This window comes from Odocoileus virginianus, chromosome 2, assembly GCF_023699985.2.
Source record: "Odocoileus virginianus isolate 20LAN1187 ecotype Illinois chromosome 2, Ovbor_1.2, whole genome shotgun sequence".
In the NCBI taxonomy this organism is placed as follows: domain Eukaryota; kingdom Metazoa; phylum Chordata; class Mammalia; order Artiodactyla; family Cervidae; genus Odocoileus; species Odocoileus virginianus.
Window position 1 is genome coordinate 14559939 of NC_069675.1, and position 18667 is coordinate 14578605.

Consider the following 18667-nt stretch of genomic DNA (forward strand, 5'->3'; position numbering starts at 1 on the left):
GTGTGGGGGAAAAAAACAAAAAGGAAAAAAACAAAAACAAAGAAATCCTCAAACGTCAGAGGAAGAGTAATGAACTCTGAGGAGTAGCAAAATGCAGGCAGTTTCGGAACACTGAGACTGGGACTCTGGAGTTAGAGGACCTCTGTTCATATCTCAGTTCTGCCACTTAGTATTTCTGTGATTTTTGACAAGTGATAAACTCTTTTTTGCCTCATAGTCGTTATCCATCAGGTGGGTAAAATAACAGTATCTACTTAAGGAGGTTGTCATGAGGATTAAATGATTTAATGTAACGCTTATAAGGCTCGGCACTTAGTAATGAAACCATTAGCTGTAAGTAACATGCAGATGTTCTCCATTATGGTTATATATCCAATTGGAGTTTCAGGAGAGGAGAGAGAGAATAGAGTAGGAACAATATTGGAAAAGATAATAACTAAAAATCTCAAGAATTGAAGAAAGAGAAAATGTTGAGGTTCGGGTTATGCAATAAGTTCTAAGTAATATAAACAAAAAGAAATGCATACCATACTCATTTCAATATCCATTCTCTGCATATAGAAAGGCAAAGGCATATTAAAAGCAACCAAAGAAGACAGAGAAAACATCTTCAAAGAAATGAAGCTGTTTTCTCAATAGCAACCAGAAAACAAAAGACAGGGGGATATCTTTTGAGAAATATGTGCTAAGAAATAATAACTGTTGACCCATAATGGTGTTACCTGGAGGAGGAAATAGCAACCCACTCTAGTATTCTTGCCTGGAGAATCCCATGGACAGAGGAGCCTGGTGGAATACAGTCTGTGCAGTCAGACACGACTGAAGAGTCAGAAACAACCTAAGTGGCGCGCACACCCACACACACACACACAAATGATGTTCCCAATACAAATATTTTTTAAAATAGAAGGAAAATAAAGATATCTGTATATAAAAACACATATTCTTCCACCACTGTATCTTCAATAAAGGAAATCTTAAAGTATGTACTTCAGGCAGAAAAAAGTAGAAAGTCAGAAGTGAAAGAACTAATAGTGATTAAAGAAAATTAAATTTGGGGGAAGGAATCTAAATAAACACTGACAATATAAAACATAATATCAATTTTTGTGGAGTAAAAAAGTAGCATGAAGCAAAACCAAAATCTATAACAAGCCTAGTTTCCAAGTTGTTTGGGGCTTAACAAAGTTATTCTGGTCTAGAGTTTTTGTATTATCTCCAGAGAGCAACAGTATTGATTGACTTTAGAGCGTGATAAGTTAAGTTCGGGTTCTTCACTGTCTGAGCCGCCAGGGAAGCCTGATGAGCTAAGCACACGTTAAAAGCGCACTGCATGTGTGTTTTGGAAATTAATCATTTGTTGGTTGTTTGATTTGCTATTATGGGGCGGGATGGGGAGGGAGATGGGAGGGAGGTTTAAGAGGGAGGGGATATATGTATACCTATGTACAAAAAAGATCTTCACGACCCAGATAATCATGATGGTGTGATCACTCACCTACAGCCAGATATCCTGGAATGTGGAGTCAAGTGGGCCTCAGAAAGCATCACTACAAACAAAGCTAGTGGTTTTTCCAGTGGTCATGTATGGATGTGAGAGTTGGACTGTGAAGAAAGCTGATCGCCAAAGAATTGATGCTTTTGAACTGTGGTGTTGGAGAAGACTCTTGAGAGTCCCTTGGACTGCAAGGAGATCAGTGATGGGTGTTCACTGGAAGGACTGATGCTGAAGCTGAAACTCCAATACTTTGGCCACTTCATGCAAAGAGTTGACACCGCCCTTATGGCAGAAAGTGAAGAGGAACTAAAAAGCCTCTTGATGAAAGTGAAAGAGGAGAGTGAAAAAAGTTGGCTTAAAGCTCAACATTCAGAAAACTAAGATCATGGCATCACTCCAATACTTTGGCCACATCATGCAAAGAGTTGACTCATTGGAAACGACCCTGATGCTGGGAGGGATTGGGGGCAGGAGGAGAAGGGGACGACAGAGGATGAGATGGCTGGATGGCATCACCAACTCAATGGACATGAGTTTGGGTGAACTCCAGGAGTTGGTGATGGACAGGGAGGCCTGGTGTGCTGCGATTCATGGGGTCGCAAAGAGTTGGACATGACTGAGCAACTGAACTGAACTGAACTGATGGTTGATTCATGTTGAGGTTTGACAGAAAACAACAAAATTCTGTAAAGCCATTATCCTTCAATTAAAAAATAAATAAAATTTTGAAAAAGAATAAATTTTTAAAAAAGATTTAAAGAAGTGCATTACAACTGATAAGAAAATAGAAATAGAAAGTATAACCTCTAAACTAGTAAAATTAAAAAATACAATGAGAGAAAATAATCAAAATAAAGAAGAGAAGCCAAACACAGTTAAATATAAAAGGCAGACAAGTAGAAAGCACAAAACAAGATGGAAAAAATAATAAAAGCAAGACACCAGTAACTACAATGAATGTAGATGGACTCAATGCTCAAGTTTAAAAGCTAAGGTTGTTACTCTAGGGAAAAAAATGCTATTTACAAAAAGACATATCTAGACTTTGAAGATACAGAAAAGTTAAAAGGATGGGCACAAAATTATGGCAAAGTGGACTAAAGAGTTCAGGACTCTCACCCCAAAAACAACACAGTTTAATTGGAGAAAATTATTTGAAAAACCAATTATTTAAAGTCTCTAGAAATTGTTCTCAAGATACACAACAAATGGAGAAGCATTCGTTTAAGAAAAATCTATTTAATCTTGGTAAGAATGACAGTGGGGACTCCATGCTGAGAGGAGCAAGCTCTGAAGACCCTAGGCTTTGAGCACAACCAGCGAATCAGTGAAGGACCACCATGACACAGAGCCAATCTTCATAGACTGAGAAAGGTGGCTATTTTTTCAAATACCTACTTTTCAAAGTATTTATTTATTCATCGCGGCTCTGAGTTTTGGTTGCTGTGCACAGGCTTTCTCAAGTTACAGAGAGCAGGGGCTGTTCTCTAGTTGTGATGCACTGGTGTCTCACTGCAGTGGCCTCTCTCATTGCAGAGCATGGGCTCTAGGATACTTGGGTTTCAGAAATTATGGCATACAGGTTCAGTAGTTGTGGTGCACGGGCTTAGCTGTCCTGAGGCATGTGGAATCTTCCCAGGCCAGGGATTGAACCTGTGTCCCCCACACCAGCAGGTGGATTCCTATCCACTGGACCACCAGGAATCCCTTGTGGATTCTTAATCCTTCATATGTCTCAGTGTTTCTTCTTCCCCATTCCCAATCTGCAACCTTAGTCCAAGACATTATGTTTCTGCTAAAGTCTAATACAAGTCTCTGCTCCCCAAATCAAAGCATCCACTACTGTGGAAATCTTAAGTAATTATTCTAACAAGAATATCTAATATGTCACTCCTTTGCTCTAATTCCTTTAAGGGCTCCCCCGACACTTTCATAAAACATTTTTTAGCATGAAATATTGTTCATTATTTCTTTATGTATTCATGCAATCACATCTGTAGCCATCTTCTCTCATGTAACCTAATCTCCAAGTAAAGTAAATGACTTCTAGTTTCCAGACCTTTGAAATGTGATGACCTAGGCTGCAAGCCTGACATATCTCTTTGGTCAAAAATTTTTATACACACTTTAAGTACCAAGTTAATTGTTACCTCCTGTGAGAAATTTTTCAGTATTTCCTTTTACACATTAATGGCCATGACTTCCCATTGCTCTACTGCTGATCTATCATTTATCTCTCTCAAACTCTGTCCTCATTATACCCTCAAAACTTCTCTCAAAAACTGGACATCACATTAATGTGGCTTGTACAGAGTGCCTGAAGAACAATGGAGAGAGATTTGTAACATTGTATAGGAGGTAGTGGCCAAAACCACTCCAAAGAAAAAGAAAGGCAGAAAGGCAAAATGGTTATCAGAGGAGGTCTTACGAATAGCTGAGAAAAGAAGAGAAGTGAAAAGCAAAGGAGAGAGAGAAAGATACCCAACTGAATGCAGACTTCCAGAGATTGGAAAGGAGAGATAAGAAGCCCTTCTTTAAAAAACCGTTGCAAAGAAATTGGGGGAAACAACAGAATGGAAAAGACTACAGATCCCTTCAAGAAAATTGGAGATACCAAAGAAACATTTCTTACAAAGATGAGCACAATAAAGGACAGAAACAGCAAGGATCTAACAGAGGCAGAAAAGTTTAAGAAGAGCTGACAAGAATACACAGAAGAGCTTTACAAAAAAGATCTTCATGACCCAGATAATCACGATGGTGTGATCACTCAGCTAGAGCCAAACATCCTGGAGTGTGAAGTCAAGTGGGCCTTAGGAAGCATTACTACCAACAAGACTAGTGGAGGTGATGCAATTCCAGCTGAGCTATTTCAAATCCTAAAAGATGCTGTTAAAATGCTGGACTCAAAATGCCACCAAATTTGGAAAATTCACCAATGGCACAAGGCTGGAAAAGGTCAGTTTTCATTCCAATCACAAAGAAAGGCAATGCCAAAGAATGTGCAAGCTACAATTGCACTCATTTCACATGCTAAGAGGTAATGTTCAAAATCCTTCAAGCTTGGCTTCATCAGTACGTGAACCAAGAACTTCCAGATGTACAAGCTGGATTTAGAAAAGGCAGAAGAACCAGAGATCAAATTGCCAACATCCGTTGGGTCATACAAAAAGCAAGAGAATTCCAGAAAAACATCTACTACTGCTTCATTGGCTATGCTAAAGTCTTTGACTGTGTGGATCACAACAAACTGTGGAAAATTCTTAAGAGATGGGAATACCAGACCACCTGACCTGCCTCCTGAGAAACTTGTATGCAGGTCAAGAAGCAACAGTTAATAACAGAAAGGAACAACGAACTGGTTCAAAATTGGGAATGGAGTACATCACAGCTGTATATTATTACCCTGCTTATTTAACTTATATGCAGGGTACATCATGCAAAACACCAGTCTGGATGACTCACAAGCTGGAATCAAGATTGCCTGGAGAAATATCAACAACCTTGGATATGCAGATGACACCGCCCTTATGGCAGAAAGTGAAGAGGAACTGAAGATCCTCTTGACGAAGGTGAAAAAGGAAACTGGAAAAGCTGGATTAAAATTCAACATTCAGAAAACAAAGATCATGGTATATGGTTCCATCACCTCATGGCAAATAGATGACGAAAAACTGGAAGCAGATTTTATTTTCTTCAGTTCATTTCAGTTGCTCAGTCATGTCCGGCTCTTTGTGACCCCATGAACTACAGCATGCCAGGCTTCCCTGTCCATCACCAACTCTCAGAGCTTGCTCAAACTCATGTCCATCGAGTCGGTGATGCCATTCAATCATCTCATCCTCTGTCGTCCCCTTTTCCTGCTGCCTTCAATCTTTCTATCAGGGTCTTTTCTAATGAGTCAGTTCTTCACATCAGGCAGCCAAAGTATTGGAGTTTTCTTGGGCTCCAAAATTACTGTAGCCCAAAATTAAGTGACTGCAGCCACAAAATTAAAAGACACTTGCTCCGAGGAAGAAAAGCTCTGACAAACATAGACAATATATTAAAAAGCAGAGACATCACTTTGCTGACAAAGGTCTATACAGTCAAAGATACGGTTTTTCCAGAAGTCATGTACAGATGTGAGAATTGGATCATAAAAGAAGGCTGAGAGCCAAAGAATTGATGCTTTTGAACTGTGGTGCTGCAGAACTCTTGAGTGTCCCTTGGACAGCAAGATCAAACCAGTCACACCTAAAAGAAGTCAATCCTCAATATTCATTGGAAGGACTGATGCTGAAGCTCCAATACCTAGCCACCTGAAGGGAAGAGCAGACTCATTGGAAAAGACCCTGATGCTGGGAAAAGATTGAAGGCAAAAAGTAAAAGGGGTGGCAGAGAATAAGCTGGTTAGACAGCATCATAGACTGAATGGACATGAATGTGAGCAAACTCTGGGAGATTGTGAAGAACAGGGGAGCCTGGCCATGCTGCAATTCATGGGGTTTTAAAGAGTTGGGTATGACGTAGCCACTGAACAAGTTTATCAGCAGACAGAACCTTGTGAAAACAGAACTGGGCTAGAATTCAGAAGATTTAGGTGCTCTTCTAACTGTGCTCCTTCCTTACCTTTTCAGGCTTAATTGCCTGAAATTGCCTTGCTCACTGAGGAATGTGGTAGACAAGAGCCCTAATGTTTGAGTGGAAATTTATAGCTTTTTTTTTTTTTAAAGTGTCCAATGCAAATCATTTCACAGATGAGAAAAGTCAGTCTTAGGGACCATATACAATTTAAGTCAAGATATTGGGGGAGAATGGATACATGTATGTGTATGGTTGAGTCCCTTTGTTGTTCGCCTGAAACTACCACAACACTGTTAACTGGCTATACCCCAATACAAAATTAAAACGTTAAAAACAGAAGGAAGGGAGATACAATTAATGACTAAAAGAAAGGGAATCTAGGGATATTCCAAGGCTGACCTGTAAAAACACTACCAATTCTCAAAAATTTTACCCCGCCCAGTTAACAAAAGTAGAGAATATAAAGAAAAGCCAGAAGACAGGAGACTTGACGGAAACAAACGAAAAAAGTGAGACGCCGGAGTTTTCCACGAATTACAAATTAACTTCCTGTCCCGGGTAAACTTCCGCAATCAACAAGAGGGAGAGCCAATCAGAACCTTTCTCAGGGAGCCAATGGAAGAGCAGATTACAAATAGCCAATCACAGCGGCGCTGTCACTGTTATGGTCCTGTCAGGGCGCCGGCGTCGTGTTTCCTGGGCGGTCGCCACCGAGGGTGCTTCGGTGGGGACCTTTGGGGATAGCTCCGTGGCTAGCTGCGTTCGTCTCGGGCCTTGCTCCCAGCCTGCATCTCCCGGTTCGCGGGTCCCACCGTAGGGCGCGGGTGCGGGTCGGCGCCGCGGCCGCCTTAGGGCCTGGGCCCAGCCGCAGCCTCCTCCTCCGCCGCGGGCTCGGAGGGGCCGCGAGATGCAGCCGCCGGGCCCGCCCCCGGCGTATACCCCCACTAACGGGGACTTCACCTTTGTCTCCTCAGCTGACGCGGAAGGTGAGACTGGGCCCTCGAAGGGCCCGCCACCCCGGGGGACGCCGGGCGGACACGGCAGGGTCTTTCTGATGCCGAGGTGATTGTGGCCTGGTGGGTACGGACAGGAAGCTGACCTACGGGTGACTCGAGCCTCTGCGTTCGCCGGGCCTTCCGAGAGGGCCGGGTGGCCGAGGGTGGGGCGTGGGGAGCTTTCCAAGTGACTCGGTCAGCTTCTGGCCCTTCCCACACCATCTGGTGTCAGGTTTATCTGGCGGACTTACCTACCTCGAGTGCACCCACGGGACCCAAGACTTTATTTCTAAAATGACTTGCTGTAACTCAGAAACGAATGGTTAGATGGGCTGGGATCGGTGTCAAAGAATGAGAATGAGGTTGTTTATCAGTACATAGCTTTTGCGTAGATTCGGCGCTACGAATACTAACCTTCCTCGAAGAGTTCATGGTTTTTATGGAATCTGGTATTTTTCCTACGTCCCTAGTTTTCCTCCAATTTCATGGTATTTGACAGTGTTCAGAGAAGTAAACCCAGATGTGTTTGAAACTTCTTGTAATCCAGCCTAGAGTTCCCAGTAGGTTCTCCAGATTTTCGCCAGATACTCTTTTGAGGAAGCTAGAGAGATTTTTCTACAGTAGGCGAGGATTTTGTTTTCCTCCTTTTCTGTGTACTTTACCAAACTCTTTGTATCAGAAATCTTTTTCTGCTCCTTTCGTTAGACTTTGTTAACCAGTAATTTTCCAGTGACGAGACTTACCTGCTCAATATGAAAAAAATAAATTTTTCTTAATTGTAGAAATTTCATCCTCGGGAAGGACATAGTGTGTTTCCCGAGAAGACTAGTTTTGTAATATTTGGTTAATGCAACTTGCTTTCCCTTTTTCTGTTTGCTTTCCTCGTTTTTGTTTTTTGAGTGACATTTTGTTTTTAAAAATACTGTACTTTTGGCCATAATTTAAAATGTAAAACACAAATTTTAGAGAACATAGCTGATACATTTAAATGTAATTCGGGAATTTGGTGAAATATGGCCACCCAAAATATTTTAATTTGTTACATCTACATTTGGTAGCCTAGTGCTTGGGGAGGAATAAGCGACCTTAATTTCCCAGTCTTTAAGCAAAAATTATGTTATTTAGTATCACAGCCTGTTTGTTCAAACTCATGTATCTGTATAGTTTTCATATCCTCCCTTCCCCCAGGAATTACCTTTCTTAAACACACTGAAGAAATCTGATAATATAGCAAACTAATCCATTGACTCCGTACATAAAACCAAGAAACCTGGAATAAGTAAAATCCATGTTTTATTCAAACTTGTCCACATATCCTCCAAAATTGTATAGACTCCATATATATCCAGGGAAATAGAGACAAAGATAGATAGGTGTATAATAATCTCATGTGTATAACCTTATACAGTTGGAATATGCAGACTATTTTAAGCAACTGACTTGTTTGATCTTTTTAAGAATCTTGCTGAGCTTTATTATTCCTGAGTCTTAGTGAATCCGAGGCTTAAAAAAGTTCAGTAACCTCCACATGAAGGATCTGGAATTAAGATCTAGTGTTCTGTCTCCGCAGATTTCTTTACACTAAATGATGATGCAGCTTTCATGTATTTTTGTAAACTGGATAGTGTTTATAAAGTATAAAATCCTGGATTTCCATTGTGTCTTTACCAGTTACTGTCTATGTGATATTGGGCAAATTACTCAATCTCTCTTAACCTCAGTTTTCCTATACTTAAAATGAGAATGATGGTATCCAAGTGCTCAAACATTTTGCAGATGCAAAGCACTTAGTACATCTGGCAGAGTTAAATACTAAGTACTTGTTAGCAGTGTTGCTGCTGCTTTGAGTTTCATTATCAACTGGCCCCACAGTTATTTTTTATTGTTCTCTAACATAAATATTCACTCTGTGATGCCAGGTCTCTTCTCTGGTTCCTAAGCATGCCATGTAAATTCTTGCTTTTCTGTTTTTATGTTTTTTGTCTAAACATGAATGTTTTCAGCCTACAGGTGTTTCATGTATATTGTCCTAGATTCTGCTCAGGTCTCTTAATACTTACCATTACTAATTGTACATGTTCTTTGTTCTAAAATGTGCCTTGGTGTTTGTATCCATATATGTGTGTATCCTGGTCCTCATGCTTAGAATGCAGTTTCTCTTCCTTACACCAGGATGAAATAAAATACTCCTTCCTTGCTGAAACTTTCCTTAACTGTTACTCAGAAACTTCCCTAATCTTTTCTGTATCTGGTACTTAGCACAGAGCTCAGAATATAAACATCACAACATAATTGTTTGTTGAAGGAATAAATGATTTCTGCTTTCTTCTGTCTCATATGACATTGACATTTTTGACTACAAAACTTAGCACATCTGGATGGTATAACTAAAAAATTACTGAATTTAGAACTGGAAGACTTCAGTTAAAGTTCTGACTCTGGCAGTAGCTGTGTGATATTGGCCAAATCACATAGCTCCTATAAACTTACATTAAATAAGTAAAGTGAAGAGCACACTTAAAAGAATATTGTGAAAACTACTTAAGATAATGTGTGTAAAAGCAGGGTCCATAAGTACAAGTTAAAAGAACATAGGCTATGTATGGCCAGTAAATGAATAAATAAGTGAATAATGAAATCCAGACTGAATATTCAAGTCTGGGGTGTAAACCTACATCCAAAAGCAGTAAGGAAATGCATGTGTATAAGTGCAAGAGTGTAGAGGAGCCTGGCAGGGTCCATGGGGTCACAAAAGAGTCAGAAATGACTTAGCGACTGAACAACAACAATGATATACACGTTACTGTTATACACATGTAAAATATATAGAAGTCTTTGAAGCAACCCTTTGACTTTATTTTTTATCACACAAATAAATGATTCTTTGCCTGTTTCATTTCCACAGACCAGCAGCATTGGCATTGCTGGGCACTAGTAATGCAGAATAATCTGCTTAATTGTAATATACATTTTGACAAGATCATCCTTCAGTGATTCATGTAGCACATTAAAGCTTGAGAAGCTCTGATTTAGAATATTATGAAAGATCAGTCAGGAGAGGAGGACATTTTTTTTAGCTGAAAGATCAGGGACAATTTAATAGAGGTAATATTTTGCCAAATTTTTAAAGATAAGTGATTTTTTTTTTTAATGTAGAATGAAGGGAGTATGTCTGTATGCGAGGGACTGCATATGAGGAAGTCTGTAACACTGAGAAATGGCTTAATAAGAAAGGGATTTTTAAAAATTCATCATACGTAATAAATACTATAAAAAGGAGGTTGAAAGGTAGAAGTGCAGGAAGGGATCAAGGAGGTCTTTAGAGAAAGATGAGGTATAGTTTAAAGGAAAAGTTCTTCAGGAAAAAGTTCTTCAGGTACAGTTTAAAGGAAAAGAGGGAAGAACATTCTTTAAAAACCATGATGTTGTTCAGTCACTAAGTCGTGTCCGACTCTTTGAGACCTCACTGCAGTGCACCAGGCTTCCCTGTCTTTCACTGTCCCTTGGAGTTTGCTCAGATTCATGTCCATTGAGTTGGTGATGCCATCCAGCCATCTCATCCTCTGTTGCCCTTTTCTCCTGCCCTCAATCTTTCCCAGCATCAGGGTCTTTTTCAGTGAGTAGGCTCTTCGTATCAGGTGGCCGAAGTATTGGAGTTTCAGCTTCAACATCAGTCCTTCCAATGAATAACCAGAACTAATCTCATTTAGGATGGACTGGTTTGATATCCTTGCTGCCTAGGGGGCTTTCAAGAGTCTTTTCCAACACCACAGTTCAAAAGCATCAATTCTTTGGCACTCAGCCTTCTTTATGATCCATCTCTCATGTCCATACAAGACTTCTGGAAAAACCATAGCTTGGATTGTGTAGACCTTTGTCAGCAAAGTGATGTCTCTGCTTTTTAATATGTAAGTTTGTCATAGCTTTTCTCCATGGAGCAAGTGTCTTTTAATTTCATGGCTAAATTCACCATCCGCAGTGATTGTGAAGCCCAAGAAAATAAAGTCTCTCTCGGTTTCCATTTTTTCCCCACCTATTTGCCATGAAGTGATGGAACCAGATGCCATAATCGTCGTGTTTTGAATGTTGAATCTTAATCCAGCCTTTTCACTCTCCTCTTCCACTTTGATCGAGGCTCTTTAATTCCTCTTCCCTTTCTGTGAGTAGGATGGTGTCACCTGCATATCTGAGGTTATTGATATTTCTCCCAGCAGTCTTGATTCAGGCTTGTGATTCATCCAGCCTGGCGTTTCAGATGATGCACTCTACATATAAGTTAAATAAGCAAGGTGACAATATATAGTCTTGACATACCCCTTTCCCAATTTTGAACCAGTTTGTTGTTCCATGTCCAATTCTGTTGATTCTTGACTTGCATACAGGTTTCTCAGGAGGCAGATAAGGTGGTCTGGTATTCCCATCTCTAAGAATTTCCCAGTTTGTTGTGATCCGCACAAAGGCTTTATTATAGTTAATGAAGCAGAAGTAGATGTTTTTCTGGAATTTCGTTGCTTTTTATATGATCCAGCAGATGTTGGCAATTTGATCTCTGGTTCCTTTACCTTTTCTAAATCCAGCTTGTACATCTGGAAGTGCTCAGTTCAGGTACTGCTGAAGCCTAGCTTGAACAATTTGGAGTATAACCTTATTAGCATGTGAAATGAGCGCAATTATCTGGTAGTTTGTACATTATTTGATACTGCCCTTCTTTGGGATTGGAATGAAAACTGACCTTTTCCAGTCCTGTGCCATTGCTGAATTTTCCAAATTTACTGGCATATTGAATGCAGCACTTTAACAGTGTCATCTTTTAGGATTTTTAAATAGCTTAGCTGGAATTCTGTCACTTCCACTAGCCTTGTTTGTAGTAATGCTACCTAAGGGCCCCTTGACTTCTGACTCCTGGATATCAGGCTCTAAGTGAGTGAGCACACCATCATGTTATCTGGGTCATTAAGACCTTTTTGTGTAGTTTTTCTGTGTATTCTTTTTTTTTTTTTTTGCATTTTGAAGAGCCATTTTATGTTATTAGTTGGTAAGGAGATTTTTCAAATGAAGTCATTTCTTCTGAAAAAAGCAAACTGATTTTCCAACTGAGAGCAGCAAGCGGTTGTTCATGTTGTATCGTGTGGAAGTTACATGGGCTAGAACTCAATCTCTAAAGGTCTTGGCTGGTTTTGGAGGGGACTGTCAGGCCAGGCTATGTCTACACCAAGAAGCTCGGTCAAGAGAGTCCCCCAGGGACCCCGGGAGCACTTGCAGCTCCCACGGGAGACACGAGCAAGGCTCATGGTCTGGTCCTTGCTGCCACAGAGCTCCTGATCTCCTCAGGGAAAGGAAGACATCCAGAAAGGGAAAAGCTGGAAACAGGCAAGCAGGTACAGGAAGGAAGCCACGAGGCATCAAAGGGTACAGCCAAAGCTCAGGGGTGAAACTTCAAACAGGGTGGGGGCTTAGCTGAGTTTTAAAGGTTGAGTGTGGTTTCAACCATGGAGAGGAGAGCCAGGCATTTTGTCAGGCTGTTCAAAGACAGGGGACTGAGAATGCGTTTATTCCTACTTCAAAGGCCAAAACAATGCTCTGGAGTAATGACGGAGGGACAAAAGAGTACAGGAGGCTGAGTGACTGAGAGCAGTCTCTAGAGCCAGAATACCTGGGTTCAAATCCCAGCTCTGCCACTTATCATGTGACCTTAGTTAAAGTGAAAGTGAAGTCGCTCAGTCGTATCCGACTCTTTGTGACCCCATAGACTGCAGCCTACCAGGCCCCTCCGTCCATGGGATTTTCCAGGCAAGAGTACTGGAGTGGGTTGCCATTGCCTTCTCCATGTGTATTCTTGTCACTTCTTTTTAATCTCTTCTGCTTCTGTTAGGTCCTTACCGTTTCTGTCCTTTATCATGCTCATTCCTGCATGAAATGCTTCCTTGGTATCTCCAGTTTTCTTGAAGAGATCTGTAGTCTTTCCCATTCTGTTGTTTTCCTCTATTTCTTTGCATTGTTCATTTAAGAAGGCCTCCTTATCTCTCCTTGCTGTTCTCTGGAACTCTGCGTTCAGTTGGGTATATCTTTCCATTTGTCCCTTGCTTTTTGCTTCTCTTCTTTCCTCAACTGTGTGTAAAGCTTCCTCAGACAACCACTTTGCCTTCTTGGGTTTGTTTTTCTTTGGGATGGTGTTAGTCACTGCCTCCTGTACAGTGTAAAGCATCTGTGTCCATGGTTCTTCAGGCACTTTGTCTCTCAAATCTCATCCCTTGAATCTATTAATCACCTCCACTGTATAATCATAAGAGACTTGATTTAGGTCATACCTGATTGGCCTAGTGGTCTTCCCTACTTTCTTCAATTTAAGCCTGAGCTTTTTTTCCCAATTTTAACCTCTTTGTTGATCACAGCCTTGTGATTATTGCAAAGGCAGTAATTGGCTGAGACAGTCCCTGTATATTGCTTCCCAGCTGGCTCAGTGGTAAAGAATCTGCCTGCCAATGAAGGAGAGGCAAGGGTTTGATCCCTGGGTTGGGAAGATCCCCTGGAGTAGGAAATGGCAACCCACTCCAATATTCTTGCCTGGAAAATTCTGTGGACAGAGAAGTCTGACAGGCTACAGTCCATTGGGCTGCAAAGAGTCAGACATGACTGAGCACAGGAGCCCCTGTATTTTATACTTCCCAATCTTCACAGACCTAAAACAATGCTGATTTATAGCTTCAGCTCCTTGGAGTTAGAAGCTGTGTTTTACTGTCTGCCAGTACCATACTCACTGCCTAGCACAGCGCCTGGTTTATAGCGGGAACTTAATAAATGTTTGATGACTACATGATACTTTTTGATTAAGATAAGGCTGTTGTTCTACTAAAACTGAAGCCAACTCAAATTGAACGGAAGTCCAACATGTGGTTGGAAAGGGGATGAACAGAGACAGCTTAGCAAAAAAGATGGTCTGAACCAGCAGTAACCATTTTCCTGCCCTCATGTTTTTCCACCCCTAAATATATTTGTATCTATATCAAAACATCTATCTTTCTTCCAAATCTTAAAGGAAAAGTTTCTTCCTTTCCTAGGATAAGCCTGTATATGCTTTTATTCCCGTATCTTGTTGCCTGTTTTGGAGCTTTTCTTGCTCTTTGTTTTCCTTCCTAGCACTTTTAAAATTAATATTTCTCCTCTTGTTTCTTCCATCTCTGTTATCACTCACAGGTCCCCTCCTAATTGACAGAATTTTTTAATTAACTCTACTCCTCCTGCTTTTCATTACTTTCACAGCTAAACTATCTCTGTTACTTCCTGTTTCCTCAGCATCCAGTAGTCCTTGCCACTTTGCTGGACCTTATACTTGTTTCCTCTCATATACAGGTGGATCCTCAGCAGTAAAGATAATGCCCAGAGTCTTTAATATGACAGTATTAGTTCTGAAAATCTGAGTGGAGTTGCAGTATGTAGGGTTTTACAAACTTAGTATCAAAAGCTTTTTGTAGAGGGCATCATATAGGATCCAGATTTCACAGAGCATACATAAAGAAACACCTATAAGATAAAGACAAGTTTTTAAAAATTGTTTTTTTTTTTAAACCTGATACTTTCTTAACACTTTGTCTCCAGTTTACCTTCCACAGTTTTAAAACTCTGTGCCTTTCATTAGCCTTGGGTGTTCATGCCTTTGTCTCTGCCCTTTCTTTTCCTTGGAATGATTTCTTTTTTTTAATTTAATTTTTTTATTGAAGTGTAGTTTGTTTCACAGTGTTCTGCCAGTCTCTCCTTTGCAGCACAGTGACTCTGTTATACACATAGAGACATTCTTTTTCAAATATTCTCTTCCGTTATGGTTTATCACAGAAGACTGAACATAGTTACCTGTGCTGTATATAGGACCTTGTTGCTGATCCATCCTATATACAGTAGTTTATATTTGCTGATCCCAGACTCCCAGTCCTTCCTCCTCTTACTGCTGCCTTCTTGGCAACTGAGAGTCTGTTCTCTATGTCTGTGAGTCAGTTTCTGTTTTGTAAATAGGTTCATTTGTGCTGTATTTTAGATTCCACATGTGAGTGATAATGTATTTGTCTTTCTCTTTCTGACTTACTTCATTTAGTATGATAATTTCTAGTTGCATCCATGTTGCTGCAAATGGCTTTATTGCCTTCTTTTTTATGGTTGTGTGGTATTTCATTGTATATATATACCACTTCTTCTTTATTCATTCCTCTGTTGATGGACGTTTCTGTCGTTACCATGTTTTGGCTATTGTGAATAGTGCTGCTATGAACATAGGGGTGCATGAATCTGCTTGAATTATATAGTTTTGTCCGGTATGTGCCCAGGAATGAGATTGCTGGATCATACAGTAATTCTGTTTTTAGTTTTCTGAGGAAGCTTCACAAAGTAGCTGCACCAGGTTACATTCCTACAAACAGTATAGGAGGGTAACCTTTTCTCCACACCCTCCCCAACATTTGTTATTTGTGGGCTTTTTAATGATGGCCATTCTGACCATCGTGAGGTGGTATGTCATTGTAGTTTTGATTTGTATTTCTCTAATAATTAGTGATGTTGAGCATCTTTTCATGTGCCTGCTAGCCATCTGTATGTCTTCTTTGGAGAAATGGTCAGGTAAGGTCTTCTGCCCATTTTTCTATTGGGTTGTTTGTTTTTCTGTTGTTGAGTTGTGTGAACTGTATGTTTTGGAGATTAAGCCTCTGTTGGTCACATCACCTGGGAATATTTTCTCCCATCTTTGAAATGATTTCTTATTCCTTCTCTGCTCATGCACTTACCTCATGCCAGATTTAGGGTCTGCTTCCACATAGCCCTCCTGACCCCCTCTTTGATAACTTTGGCCTCTTTACTCCTGTTTCACCTATGATCTGTTGGCAGTAGGCATTGTCTTTTACCTAGGGAAGAGTGTGTTTTACAGTACTAGTAGGATTTGTATTACATTCAGCACTCTAAAAAGAAATCCTGTATTCATTTTCAGTGACTCTCCTTTCCCTCCCTGTGTTCCAGTCCCTGGCAACCACTAATCTAATTTCTTTTTTTTTTCTCATAATGTACTTTCTGACTCTAGAGATTTGCATATTGTTGATATTTCTTGTAAATGGAATAATACAATATGTGACCTTTTGTGTCTTTTTTTTTTTTCACTTAGCATAATGCTTTCAAGGTTTGTTCATATTATAGTATGTATCAGTAACTCATTCCTTTTCTGGCTGAATAGTAGTCCATTGTTTGGATATATCACCAATTGGATTTTAAACTCTTTGAAGTATCTTACTTCTTTATATCACTCTCAGGGCTTATAGAAATAAGTGAGCCATAAATATTTATTGGTGGATTGCTTAACCAATGTTGAAAATGAGGGAAGTACTAAAGAGAAAACGACTTAATGTTTGTGATATAGTTCCTCTTGCCAAAGTCCAGAAACTTGTCTCTAGTGTCTCTTTCACCTTCTCATAGTCAGTTGATCATCCAATTATTTCAGAATAGCTCCATTGCCTTAGTTCAAGTCCTTTCCGGTTCTCTTCTCTATTTTTTACTGACAGTACTTGCTCCTCAGCCTCTCCCCACGTAAATCAGTCCTCTGGTGGTTCAGATGGTAAAGCGTCTGTCTGCAGTGCAGGAGACCCGCTTTCAATCACTGGGTTGGGAAGATCCCCTGGAGAAGGCAGTGGCACCCCACTGCAGTACTCTTGCCTTGAAAATCCCATGGACGGAGGAGCCTGGTAGGCTACAGTCTGTGGGGTCGCAAAGAGTCTGACATGACTGAACACCTTCACTTTCACATAGTGCAGCTAAGATTATGTTTATTGTTGTTTAGTCGCTAACTCATGTCTGACTCTGTGCGACCCCATGAACTGTAGCCTGCCAGGCTCCTCTGTTCATGGAATTTCCCAGTCAAGAATACTGGAGTAAGTTGCCATTTCCCTCTCCAAGGACTATGTTTACAGAGTGCAAATATAATTTTGTATATCTGCTTTATTAAAAAGCCTCTAATGTCTCTTCCTTTAAAAAAAAAAAAGTCTTGTTTTTTTTTTTTTTTTTTTTTTTGCCTGTGCTGGGTCTTTGTTGCTGCAGGGGCTTTAGTTGCAGTGAGCAGGGGCTACTGTCTGGTTATGGTGCATGGGCTTCTCATTGCAGTGGCTTCTCCTGGTGGGGCTCAAGGGCGCACACACTTCAGTAGTTGCAGCAAGTGGGCTCAGTAGTTGTGGCACACGAGCTTAGTTGCTCAACAGCATGTGGATCTTCTTGGACTGGGGATCAAACCCATTTCCTGCTTTGGCAGGTGGATTCTTTACCACTGAGCCACCAGGAAAGCCCTAATGTCTTTTCTTGATACAGTGTCTAGTTTTTTTTAATTTAATACATTCCAGTTCATTAGATACATATTTTATTTTTCATGTTATTGCAGGTTACAGTTCAGTTCAGTTCAGTGGCTCAGTCATGTCCAACTCTTTGCGACCCCATGAAACGCAGCACGCCAGGCCTCCCTGTCCATCACAAACTCCCGGAGTTTACTCAAACTCATGCCCATCGAGTTGGTGATGCCATCCAGCCATCTCATCCTCTGTTGTCCCCTTCTCCTCCTGCCCCCAATCCCTCCCAGCATCAGGGTCATTTCCAATGAGTCAACTCTTTGCATGATGTAGCCAAAGTATTGGAGTTTCAGCTTCAGTATCAGTCCTTCCAATGAACACCCAGGACTAATCTCCTTTAGGATGGACTGGTTGGATCTCCTTGCAGTCCAAGGGACTCTCAAGAGTCTTCTCCAACACCATAGTTCAAAAGCATCAATTTTTTGGTGCTCAGCTTTCTTCACAGTCCAACTCTCACAGCCATACATGACCACTGGAAAAGCCATAGCCTTGACCAGAAGGACCTTTGTTGGCAAAGTAATGATTCTGCTTTTTAATATGCTATCTAGGTTGGTCATAACTTTCCTTCCAAGGAGTAAGCGTCATTTAATTTCATGGGTGCAGTCACCATCTGCAGTGATTTTGGAGCCCCAAAAAATAAAGTCTGACACTGTTTCCACTGTCTCCCCATCTATTTCCCATGAGGTGATGGGACCAGATGCCATGATCTTAGTTTTCTGAATGTTAAGCTTTAAGCCAACTTTTTCACTCTCTTCTTTCACTTTCATCAAGAGGCTTTTTAGTTCCTCTTCACTCTGCTGTAAGGGTGGTGTCACATACATATCTGAGGTTATTGATATTTCTCCTGGCCATCTTGATTCCAGCTTGTGCTTCTTCCAGCCCAGCATTTCTCATGATGTACTCTGCATATAAGTTAAATAAGCAGGGTGAGAATATACAGCCTTGACGTACTCCTTTTCCTATTTGGAACCAGTCTGTTGTTCCATGTCCAGTTCTAACTGTTGCTTCCTGATCTGCATACAGGTTTCTCAAGAGACAGGTCAGGTGGTCTGGTATTCCCATCTCTTTCAGAATTTTCCATTATTGTGATCAACACAGTTGAAGGCTTTGGCATAGTCAATAAAGCAGAAATAGATGTTTTTCTGGAACTCTCATGCTTTTTCGATAATCCAGCATATATTGGCAATTTGATCTCTGGTTCTTCTGCCTTTTCTAAAACCAGCTTGAACATCTGGAAGTTCACG

General features: G+C 40.6%; 1 protein-coding gene across 1 annotated transcript in view; it reads left to right on the forward strand.

Moving 5' to 3' along the window:
• The first annotated feature begins 6727 nt into the window (after positions 1-6727).
• YIPF4 (Yip1 domain family member 4) overlaps positions 6728-18667 on the forward strand; it is a 37406-nt gene continuing 25466 nt past the window's right edge. The window contains exon 1 of the mRNA XM_020905881.2: positions 6728-7050. Within this exon, the coding sequence (XP_020761540.1) occupies positions 6972-7050 (79 nt within the window). The 5' untranslated portion in view covers positions 6728-6971. The remainder of the gene's footprint in view (positions 7051-18667) is intronic.